General features: G+C 43.0%; 1 protein-coding gene across 1 annotated transcript in view; it reads right to left on the bottom strand.

Annotated features, from left to right (window-relative positions):
- itgb8 (integrin, beta 8) overlaps nt 1–10,676 on the bottom strand; it is a gene marked incomplete in the record, with an annotated part of 17,403 nt that extends 6,727 nt beyond the window's left edge. Inside the window, 12 exon segments of the mRNA XM_034240787.1 lie at nt 60–480; nt 2,189–2,329; nt 3,407–3,499; nt 3,767–3,862; nt 4,227–4,385; nt 5,416–5,581; nt 5,939–6,078; nt 6,451–6,474; nt 6,476–6,558; nt 6,673–6,844; nt 8,868–8,953; nt 10,142–10,676. Coding sequence (XP_034096678.1) covers nt 60–480; nt 2,189–2,329; nt 3,407–3,499; nt 3,767–3,862; nt 4,227–4,385; nt 5,416–5,581; nt 5,939–6,078; nt 6,451–6,474; nt 6,476–6,558; nt 6,673–6,844; nt 8,868–8,953; nt 10,142–10,235 — 1,675 coding nt within the window.
- Nucleotides 10,677–11,317: the final 641 nt, after the last annotated feature.

The following is an 11,317-nucleotide window of genomic DNA, read 5'->3' as shown; positions in this document are numbered from 1 at the left end:
TAGTGATATCTCTTTGAATTTAAAGTAGAAACATAATTATTTTGAGGTTCCTTATTTACCTCCACATATCAACCCCCCTTCGTACGGGCAGGAGAAGTCGTCTCTCTCGCAGTATTTCCCATAAACTGTCCCAAGCCTGGTCTCATCACACAAACACCTTCCACAATCACACACTCCCCGACCACTGCAGTCCATATCAGACCCATCCGCTCGGCAATTCCAGTTTGAATCTCTGTCAGAGTTTTGAATGAGTCCGTTTTGCGGCCTCTGCTCCCGATTGGTGATCCCTTGTGTTTCTCTGCATGGTGATTGGGTTTCGTCATTGCAGCGCCTCGTTGATCCACAACTGCAGGCGCATTTAGAGTGGATCCTAACCACCGTGGATTCGTTGTAACCCACTGGTCGAACCACCACTTTTACATCTTCATCTTCCCCATTGTCGGGACAAGAGTGCATCCCGATGGTGATATTGAAGTAGACCTGCGTAGGAAGACAAACATTTGAATCTCTAAGGCGGTCAGTGGAGCAAATGTGAAAATGCTTTAACCCTGCATTCGCTCAAATATCCAGGGAGTGACACCTTGCGATACTAAAATAATTGTGATTGAAAAAATACCCCAATTCTCACTTGATCAGATCAGTAGACATTTTTCTTATGACTTTTATGGTCTTATTAGCTTCTTTTTAGTGTTCCTTAAAACAGAATGGTTCTGATTTTAGACATGATGGCCCCATTTCGAGACATTATACAATAAAACAGGATAGGATTTAGGGCGATGCATAAAACCAAGATGGCAACAGCGAAAACGCCAAACTCTTAAGATAGAAATTGGTTCAGCATTATACAGATTTAAAAGGCTTGAGGCTAAGAGGTCGGTACAGGGGAGATATGTATTCTCTTCCTGGAACCAGTGAGGCTTTTGTTGCTGCTGCATTTTGAACAAGCTGTAGGCGAGATAGATTCCCACATAAAAATAATTGCACTATTCGAGGCAAGAAGAAATTAAAGCGTAAACTAAAGTCTCTACATATTTAACCAACAGGAATGATTACCATTTATGCAAATGATCTCAGAAAGTAGAAGCTTGTGCTGACAACTGATTACAATTATTTATTTAATTTGAATCCAGAATCAAAGATAACAGATAATTGTTGCCCAAGACTTTATTTAATGACGAGCATCACTGATTGACCTAAGGCCAGAAAGGTCAACACACCAATAAAAAAGATAAATAGTGGACTGTACAGTAGTGTAGTGGATGCAGAGAAATGCAGCAGGCTCAAATGTATTTCCTCCCTTGAAACTCACTACACAATTATTACCTATTAAAATACTTAACTACTTCCTTGTTATTTATCCAACCTAGTTAGCCGAAAGTGAAACGTCATTATGTGAATCATTTCTCTGTTCATGTGGTTACTAAATTGTGCATGCCGAAGCTTTGAATCTACAAGAAAGCCTTTCACTTGATTTTTTATCTCTATTCTGGTAATTGTGTGTACTTTCCATAATTCACTTTAATCCGCCCATGGATTAAAGGGCTAAACTCCAGCCTGTTTGCACAATGGAGTTTTTACAGAGCAGTCATTAAGCTTCTTGGTGGTTGAGAAAGTTAAGAGCCCCCTATGGAGAAGAGGAGTCTCGTTGGCAGTTTAGAGAAAGAACAGGGTAAAAAGACTCTTCAGTCAAATGTACTGAACAAAAATAGTAACAAAAGGGGAGTTATTTGGTTGAAATCCTTTTTTGAAAGTAGCCTTTTTCCATTAGTGTGGTAGAAAAGCAGTATATTCAACGTTTATTGTGAATAAATGGAACCGGTAAGAGAGGAGTGGATGTCCAATGACCTATTTCTAAATAAATGTCCTATTTGATTGCATAAAGGATCTCAACATTGGGCAAGTAACGGATTTTAGGACGAATAGTTCATAGAATCACGTGGAAATGTTTTCCTGTTAAACACAGCCTTTAATCCGCTCAACTCGGATTATTTACCAAATCTTAAACTCTCAATGTCTGCGTGTGTGTAAGACTGTAGAGATCACATCAATCCAGTACAACCAATACATGTTTCTAGGAACTTAAAGCAAATATTTTCTGTATTAATATTCGTAACATTTAGCTAAATTCTTGCACAGTTTTAATCAAGTGTGTGCTTTGATGCTGACAAAGTTATGCTTTTGTGTTTACCGTCTGGTCCGGCTGCACCCCCGAGCAGCTCTGGTCCTTCACCATGGATCCATTGGGACAGAGAGGAGAAACAGACACCCAATACCTGCTGACTGCCTTGTCCTCCACTGACACTGATATTGACACCTCCGACAACAACTTCTGCATGGAGAGAGGGCGCAGAGAGATACAAAAGTAACATTAACTTCCTCTCCTGATATCCGGGAATTCAACTTTTGACTGGTCTAAAGGGAATTTGGGTAATCATATAATCTGTGTGGGGGTAATGAGGCGAGAGTGTGAACGAGAGAGGGAGAGGGAGAAGAGTCATTAATTAAAGTCGTCCCAAGAAACCCCTCTTTTATTTCTGAAGTAGAGGGGGGAGGGGGAACAAGAAGGTGGGGCCACAAATAGCATCTATGTATTCGTCCAGGATTAGGACACATGGTTCCGTGCGGGGGATCTGATAGCAATTATAATGGCAGCTTCTGTTTGTGTGCGTGTGTGTGTGTGTGTGTGTGTGTGTGTGTGTGTGTGTGTGTGTGTGTGTGTGTGTGTGTGTGTGTGTGTGTGTGTGTGTGTGTGTGTGTGTGTGTGTGTGTGTGTGTGTGTGTGTGTGTGTGTGTGTGTGTGTGTGTGTGTGTGTGTGTGTGTGTGTGTGTGTGTGTGTGTGTGTGTGTGTGTACGTATGCATGGTTGTTCACCCGGATCTGTGGATTCGGCAGATTCTCGAAGCAAACAATGGTTCACTGTGCCTGAGGCTAGATTATAGCAAAGACTGCTGCCAATGGAACAAAACCACACACACACACACACACACACACACTGTTCTCATCCATGTTTTTCAGATTCATTCAGCCTTCAGCAACCGAAAAACATGTCCAATAATGTCCAACTTCAGAATTTAAGTTTGCATTACAAATGTCACTGTCTTTTGCTGCATCCATTATCTATTGGATAAATTGAGCAGTACACACTTTCTGTCGCATCCCTGATTCTGACAGGAATGTGTTTTGAGCTATGGTCGAGTTCATGTTGTCTCAGCGGACTCATGCCTCAACACTTATAGCTGATACTGCGTGGGCTTATGAATTCAGCTCATGCTGTGCTGCTGCGCTCTAATCTGAAACCTTTCGCTTGTCCCTGTCCTTCTCCTTGTTGTTTGAAGGATGAATAATAAACAGAGGGAGGACTAGAATGAGAAAGAAGGTGCAGAGGAAGAAGGTGAGGGCTCTGTACCTTATATGCGTCCACCACCAGCTCGATGAGGTTTGGAGCCTGGAAGAGGCCTAACCTTCCCAGGTAGGAGCCAGGAAGTAAATGCACCAATGCCTAAAGAAGAAAAGGGAGATGAGGGTTAAAAAAATAAATACTTTCTAAGTCACCCTAACTGTTAACTTATGGGGCAACATTTGTGTTATCAGACATCATAGAGCAAACATCTCCTTAGTCCTAGAAGTTTTTTTGTTTCTCTTTTAACTATCTGAAAAACCATTGTAAAAAAAAACGTATGACCCACATGTTTCAGATTACTACTAGAAATGCCATGTAATTGCCGAATGACATTTAAAATGTGTGATGTTGTGTGGGAGAGATTACCTCGTACCACTTGTACTGCTGCTTCTCCACGGCAAAGATCAAGTACATATGGTTTTCAAGCAGTTTATCAGACAACTGACCCACACTGGGATGATCCTAAAAAAGAGACAAACAACCGACTAAATACAAAAAATCATGTTTTTAAGGAAAGCACTTAACTTCTTCTTCCCCTTCTGATGTACCATAACAAGTTTAAGTCTTCTTTTCTTAATATACAGACGTTTTTCTAAAATCAATTGGTCCACATGAGTAAATACAGCGTGTATATTAGCATGTAACCATGTTGGCTTCAAGGAAGAGATTTACAATTTGGTAATTTTTAACATGGCGCTCTTAATTTCTCAAATTTGACTCTCAGCATGAAAAAGATTAAGCACATTATCAAAACTCAGTGTAACTATTCCTTTAGGTTAGAATTATTTAACTAATATTTAATCTGCAATTGATTGCACAATCTCACCTGCCTCGTGCTACCTGTGTAGACATTGTTCTCCAGGTGACACAGGCCGTCGTTAGGCGTCACTATCCCTGCCACCCGGCTGTCCAGGGCGAGGTGGGACGGCTGGTCGGTCATCAGGAGCAAAAGACGTTTGGCCTCGGGTCGCCAACCCAAATCTCTCTATAGGAGGGACACAGAGAGATCAGGACCGTGTGATGTGGTCTGTTGCTGGTGAGAAGTTTTATCGATTCTTTCACTTGTATCCCCTTATATCAATACATTTACACGGACTGATGTGCACGCTTTATATTTTTGACTCATGTGGTGAGAAACTGCAAATTCAAAAATTGTACTCATCTCAACTTCATTAGTTCCCGTGGTGATCAGCTCTTTCTGTAATGCCAAATTAAATGCATGCAGTAGAAAAACCCCGACAGTCACTGACTCACTGTATTCATGCCTGTGGTTCGTCAGTGTGAGAAAAAGGGTTTGTGTGTGTGTGTGTGTGTGTGGTGTGTGTGTGTGTGGTGTGGTGTGTGTGTGGTGTGGTGTGTGTGTGTGTGTGTGTGTGTGTGTGTGTGTGTGTGTGTGTGTGTGTGTGTGTGGTTGGTGTGTGTGTGTGGTGTGGTGGTTGTGTGTTGGTGTGTGCTGGTGTGTGTGTGTGTGTGTGTGTGTGCACTGTGCACCAGTGTATTCATGGAAAACCAAGTGAGTTTACAATTAGGCCTGACATAATGGAGAGTCTATTTATAGTGATGACCACCGTGGTGTTTCCCTGCTGGCTGGTTACTCAGGACCCCTGTGTTGGTGTGGACTCAGGCCTCCCTGCCGCCTGCAGTATACAAGCAACCAGCTGATGTGTGGGTGTGTGTGTGTGTGTGTGTGTGTGTGTTGTTGTGTAGCTGTGTGTGTGTGTGTGTGTGTGTGTGTGTGGTGTGTTGTGTGGTGTTGTCTCTGCCATTACCCGGGGCAGTGGTGTCATTACTTAGTGGATGTCCTGGGGAACATCCATGCTGAGTCAAAGTGCCACCATCTCCCAGAATAAAAGCCTCTTTTCACCGGCCATGCAGACGTAACTCCCAAATTTGGGGTTATGGCTCTTTTTTTAGAACATATTCAAGCCTCAAGGGAACTGAAGGTTTTTCCTAACTCCCTTTCTCTTTACATACTTATAGCTGAGCCTAGCTTTCCACCATCTGTATTTACACACCTGGCAGACAGCAGCTTGCAGCAAGGCATCCAGTCCCCCCTCAGGTGTGTCCATGTTTCCAGATATGCGCTGGCGTTTGATCACACGCGTGAACTCGCTTATATTTCCAGTCATACCCAGGACGTGGTGGAAGCCATGGGCTGGACGACAGCGGATCTCATAATCACTGTTGAGACGTTGGAGAAAGTTGTAATTGCTACTTTCAGGAATGTATAACTCAGGACCAATGAATGTAAAAAGTCTGTCTGTTCTTTCTTGTCTCTTAATGTACAAATTCCTTGCAGAGTCACACAAAATTGGAAGCAACTAATGCTTGCTTTAATTAATTTTTAAATAATAACTCAAATCACCATTCTTCTTGGCTCATTAAAAGAAGAACAAGTTGGCTTCGAAATATAACAAGGCAAACTTTGAAGGTGTTGAATGTCTATTCTTCTCAAAGCAGGAACATTAACACAATTATTAATATGAAAATGAATAACCCTGTTTCTTTAAGCAATACATCATCTGTTGTGTGTCTTACCTGCAGGGGTTGCTGATCTTGGATGGATGGACATTGATGTAAGGAGAGACAGGCTTGTCCACAAACGAGCCGAAACCCAGCTGAAGGTCCGAGGAGTGCTCCGTCATACGAAGAGACAACGCCACACCCACTGTCTTCAACTGGACCACAGAAGAAACGAAGAGGTTGGTGGAGGCCGAAAGGGAATCCAAGGGCAAAATAAAGACAAAGGGAAGGGTTAGTAGAAAGGCATGAAGAGGTAGAGGGTAAGATAAGGCAAGTATTTCATTAAAGGTCTTCCTTACATACAGCTGCAATTTATTTCATACTAAATGTAAAGAAGCTATACAGAAGGTACAGTATCTTAATCTAGTATCTGTGTTTATAAGTCTTGTATCTAACCTTCATACAACATAGTGGTTTGTATAAAATGTGTTTAGTTTTCTTTAGTTCAAACCTTTGGAAAAACACTTTTTCCTTAAAATAATATTAATAAAAAGCTTCAGCACTGACGGAAACTGATAAACACCTACATGATCGAGGTTTTCCTGCATAGAGGGCCGACACATCAACCAGGTAGTACAGATCCACAGGATAACGCTTCAGCTGCTTCACAGCCACCACTACACTGGCCTGGGAACCTTTAAACACACAAAAACAGGAGAACATAATTAACTTCAAAACTTTACCTCAGATGACTTCTCACACGCAATAATAAATATGCATTTGAGGCCCAGATCCAGCCCGTGGTCTACCTGGTCTGAGGGTGACGCTGATGTCTTGTGGGGATACTTGAGTGGTGCTGGTGGTGGCGTTGACCTCCACCTTGACCTCTGACTGCTCCATGAACTCCGGCTCACAGCCTCTCCTGAGCAGCTTCACCGGCAGGTCGCAGCGCTGGCTCGCCACCGCTCCATCCAGAAAGTCCTAGAGGTCACACGAGGTCAGGAGATGAAAAGGGCAAAGGGGACATTCACCTTCTTCTAATATAATTCAATTGCAGAATTCAATAACAACATTTTGAATTTGATCCAGAAAACTAAACACACAGGAGAAAAACCTGCCAGCTTAACAACTAAGCCGTCTTTTAAGATGTTGTAACCTTAATCAAAAGTCAGGGATGAAAACAAATGACACAAAAAGTGGGTCAAGTAAATGCAACATGATGCTCTCTACTAATGCAGCTACAAATATACTGTATGCCCCTCATGAATGTATACTCTGTTATTATGTTCTATGTGTTTCCGGTTTCTCCTTCTGTCACTTAAGCAGATGAAGAAGAGGATTTTAAGGTCAGACTAATCAATTTCCTGCATCCCACTCCTCTTTTAACGTTGCAAACCACATCTATTTACATATGTAGGAGTACACACACAAGCACCACAGAGTTTTTAATTCATGGGTTCTCTCACCCACTCGGTTAAGTACAGTGTGAAACCTTTTAGTTAACCTCAACACAGCAAATGGAAACTTTCACAACCACTCATCCTGGTTTACTTTGTCATTTTTATGATGTGTTTTGATCTGCGTCGTAGTATGTGTCGTATAGGCGTATCAGCGACTTGTTTGTGTTTAAACATTCGTGTTTAGGATCTAATCTCACCGTATCTGATTACAGAGGGAAGGGAAATTAAATGAAAGTAGCAGCTCTGATAGATAGAGAAGAGTTTACATGATCTGATTGGCTTTTTCTTATGTAGGACATTATTTAATCATCTACTTGCTCCAACAGTCGGGTAAAACAGCGTCATGTCATGCAGCTTTGGAGTGGATTAGTGACCTTTCGTACTTCCGTCTGTGAGAAACATGATCACAAACACAAACACTTGCACCAGAAACATGTGTATTTAAGGCATGTAATGGGCCTGATTATGAGTTTGACATGATAACAAGATCCTGCAGATAAGGATTGAAATGATGCAGATACAGTAATTGAGATTACTAATACTTTTAACAGAAATAGGTCAAGGGACAAGCAACTGCTATCAAGATTGAATTTTGTTTATTTATTGCTTTCCCAGTGGCTATAATTTGTCCTGTAAAAACTGTGAATACCATAAAGTTGCCAAGTGATTTCCCAGGATTTTCCTAACAGAGTTTGCCCTTTCCCTTGACACTGAATGTCATTGGCAATATGTGATCATGCCTTTTAACAAGCGCTGTACCTTCTAACTCCTCAGTGCTTGTCTAATTCTGGCTCTGTGACGTTGTGTGTGTAGGAGGTAAGAGAGGTGGTGTTTGACTGCTTTCACACACCAGTGAGCCACTTAATGAGGTCGGTTTAGGTTAGGGTACACAGGATGGGAAAGCACCTGAAGTCTGTAAAGACACACATGTTGACGTTCGGTCTAGACGTTGTATTGTGTGTGTGTGTGTGTGTGTGTGTGTGGTGTGTGTGTGTGTGTGTGTGTGTGTGTGTGTGTGTGTGTGTGTGTGTGTGTGTGTGTGTGTGTGTGTGTGTGTGTGTGTGTGTGTGTGTGTGTGTTGTGTGTGGTGTGTGTGTGTGTGTGTGTGTGTGTGTGTGTGTGTGTGTGTGTGTGTGTGTGTGTGTGTGTGTGTGTGTGTGTGTGTGGCTAGAATTATTTACAGCTTCTCAGGGCTTATTCGGGGTGGGCTCTTTACGAGACACACTGACAGACAAGCCAGAAAGCAGATACACCCCAACACACTTTAGGACAAATGCAGTGATATGTGTGAGCGCATAGACTAAACACATAGATAGAAAGCGCCTCTCTCTCTGCGGCATGAGACAGCACACGTAGAAACATTCACACACAAACAGGTCATAGGGCAGGCCACTAAGCCCGAAAAATACACATTATATTCTCATCTGTGGATGGCATCAAAGCTTTCGTGTGTCATCTGAGGAATGCTGCTGAATGTTAGCCACGTTATTTGTTTTTTTTCCCAGTCTGTCCCACAGAAACACATGTTTTATACACATTCCTACCTCCTTGAAGCACCAGGCACACTGTGGTCCGCGGCTGAGACACTCTTTACAAGAAGTGATGCTAGGAGACCAGCACACACTGTCACCTGAGAGAAAGAGGTTGAAAGTAAAGGGAAGAGAGCCAAATACAATAGGATGAAGAGTCTTTGATTAGCATATGAAAGAATGTGCGTGTCGACACTCATTAGACATACAGTCTTGACCCTGTGGATATTTAGAGATCTCATGCAACTTTTGATAATAGAAGTACAACTAAGCATCTCATAAGGCTATTCAGTCAGCTGTGTAGTTGGAAAACGTCTGTGAGTGTGGGAACAGGTGCTTGAGTTGTTGGAGTGGTGCAATGGATCATTTCCCACTCCCACACAAAAAAACGGAGTACTTTTTAATTGTGAGTCAAAAAATGATACATGCTCACACATTTAATATTTATCAAGTGACAAATCATGCAAGATACTTTTTTGCAACTGTAAGAAAAAAATTATGTACACACTAAAGATTTTACAGGATGACAAAAGCCGAAACATGAACCTTGACCTTATGTTTTGGGATTAATGATTCATTAAAGTGATTTATATCTTGAACTGCAATTTTCTGGAGCCATTTCTGTGAGCTACATGCTTTGAATGTAGGACAGAAAAATGCTGCGGGTCCTGGCATCACTAACAAGCAGCTCTGACCCAATTAGCACTCCTGGCCTGCGGCAAACCTCAGAAGAGGTAAAGCGTTTAACTTCTAATTATAGCTGATCAATACATGCTGAAACAAGAGGTTTATGTGGTATGGGCTATTCCTGAGGGTTTAGAGGTTTCGCTTCAAAACCGCTTTAATGTATTTTAAATGAAACCGTTTTATAAGCCTGGCTGCTTGCTTCAAAGTCTTTCTGAATATGCCATAATTGCATTAATTGAGATGTATGGCATAATTGCATAAATTAATCCTAAAATGCTCATAAAGTGGGTTCTTTGGAGGGGAAATCTTTATTAAGAAAAATACATGTTGAAGAGTCCTTTAAATGAAACATTTTGAAAACATTTTGAAAACCATCAGTTGTAACTGTAAAACTGTCTGAAACTGTGCTGTTACCATTCTTGGGCCAGGACTCTCTTGAAAAAGAGATTTTTAATCTCAATGAGGCCTATCCTGGTTAAATAAAGGTAAAATAAAAATAAAAATCAACCCCCTGCCGAAAGCACAGCTGGTGTCGTCTTGACCAGATGCAGGCTAATTGCTGGGATATGATGTAATTGGCCCTAATGAGCCTCCATACTCACTGGCACTGGAGCGTTGTGCGCAGACAGCGACCACCAAGCAGAAGAGCAGGAGACACAGAGGGACGCTGCCGTATGTGCGGAGCCAGGAAGTCATATTATCCTATCCACACCGGGAGGGCGACACAGGAGCAGAGGCTGCGCAGCTACCGGAGATGAACCGGGGAAAACCGGGCGTCCTGCGTCCGCTGCCGCACCAACAAAAGCCGGTAGTGCCGGACAGAGACGCGGGGCATTGTCGATCACCCAATAACCTTCTAATCCCGGGGAGGTATTCACATCCCCTGGGGTAAATCAGCTTATAAACGCGCTCCCCCGTGGACCACGAGAGGAGGGGAAGTAATCGGTCGGATGTGGCGTAAGTCCCTCCATCTATTTCCTTTAAGCCGCAGGTGTGCGACGTGTCCCCCAGTCTGTCTCACAGCTGATCGTGAAGTATCGTCTCGGGACAGAGACCAGCTGAGTTACACGCACGAGCACCAGCGCCGGTGCGCACCAACATGCACGTCCCCACGCGACAGCCAGGAGAGTGAGCTGTTATAACCCCTATGACTGCCATGGAAACGACGCTCTCAGAGAGGGGAGGGAAGAGAGAGACTAATAAGGGGAGAGATAGAGAGAGACACACAAAGTGCTTACTACTAGGAGTTGAGCATGAACCATGGCCTTGCATTGATGTTATATTGCCTCTTCAGGGAGCCATTGCACACTGAGGGTTCCTGTGTGTGGGGACCTGTGTGGATGGAAGTTGGTGTAAAGGAGTAGGGAGGGGTGGAGGTAAAAGAAAAAAGCTTTTGCAGAGGGGTTCACATGCTGGTGCTAAGGAGGGGGTTTGAGTCCATTGTGCACAGATTCCAATGACATGGAGTAACCTCGCTTCGCCGGCTGCTCCACTGGGCAGGAGCCAAAGAGGTAGCCTACTAAACAACTCAACATTTTAAGCTCGAGGAAAACACAGCCGCACAAGGACAAAAGACGCATAGTCTTCCATCTTTGGCCTGATCCTATAGGCTTGTCTCCTGTAAAGGTCTATTGATAAAGTAGACGTGTTTTGCTTGGCATGCAGCCTAAACGGTGACTGCGAATGTGCCAACAAACATTCCCAACCTATGCACAACTCACACTCACACAAGTCGCTTATCTACTGTGTTTGACCCCATCTGTTGCTCAGAATCCTGC

Source organism: Gymnodraco acuticeps, unplaced genomic scaffold (genome assembly GCF_902827175.1).
Source record: "Gymnodraco acuticeps unplaced genomic scaffold, fGymAcu1.1, whole genome shotgun sequence".
Taxonomy (NCBI): domain Eukaryota; kingdom Metazoa; phylum Chordata; class Actinopteri; order Perciformes; family Bathydraconidae; genus Gymnodraco; species Gymnodraco acuticeps.
Note: the sequence above shows the minus strand (reverse complement) of the source record. Positions and strands in the feature narration are given on the sequence as shown.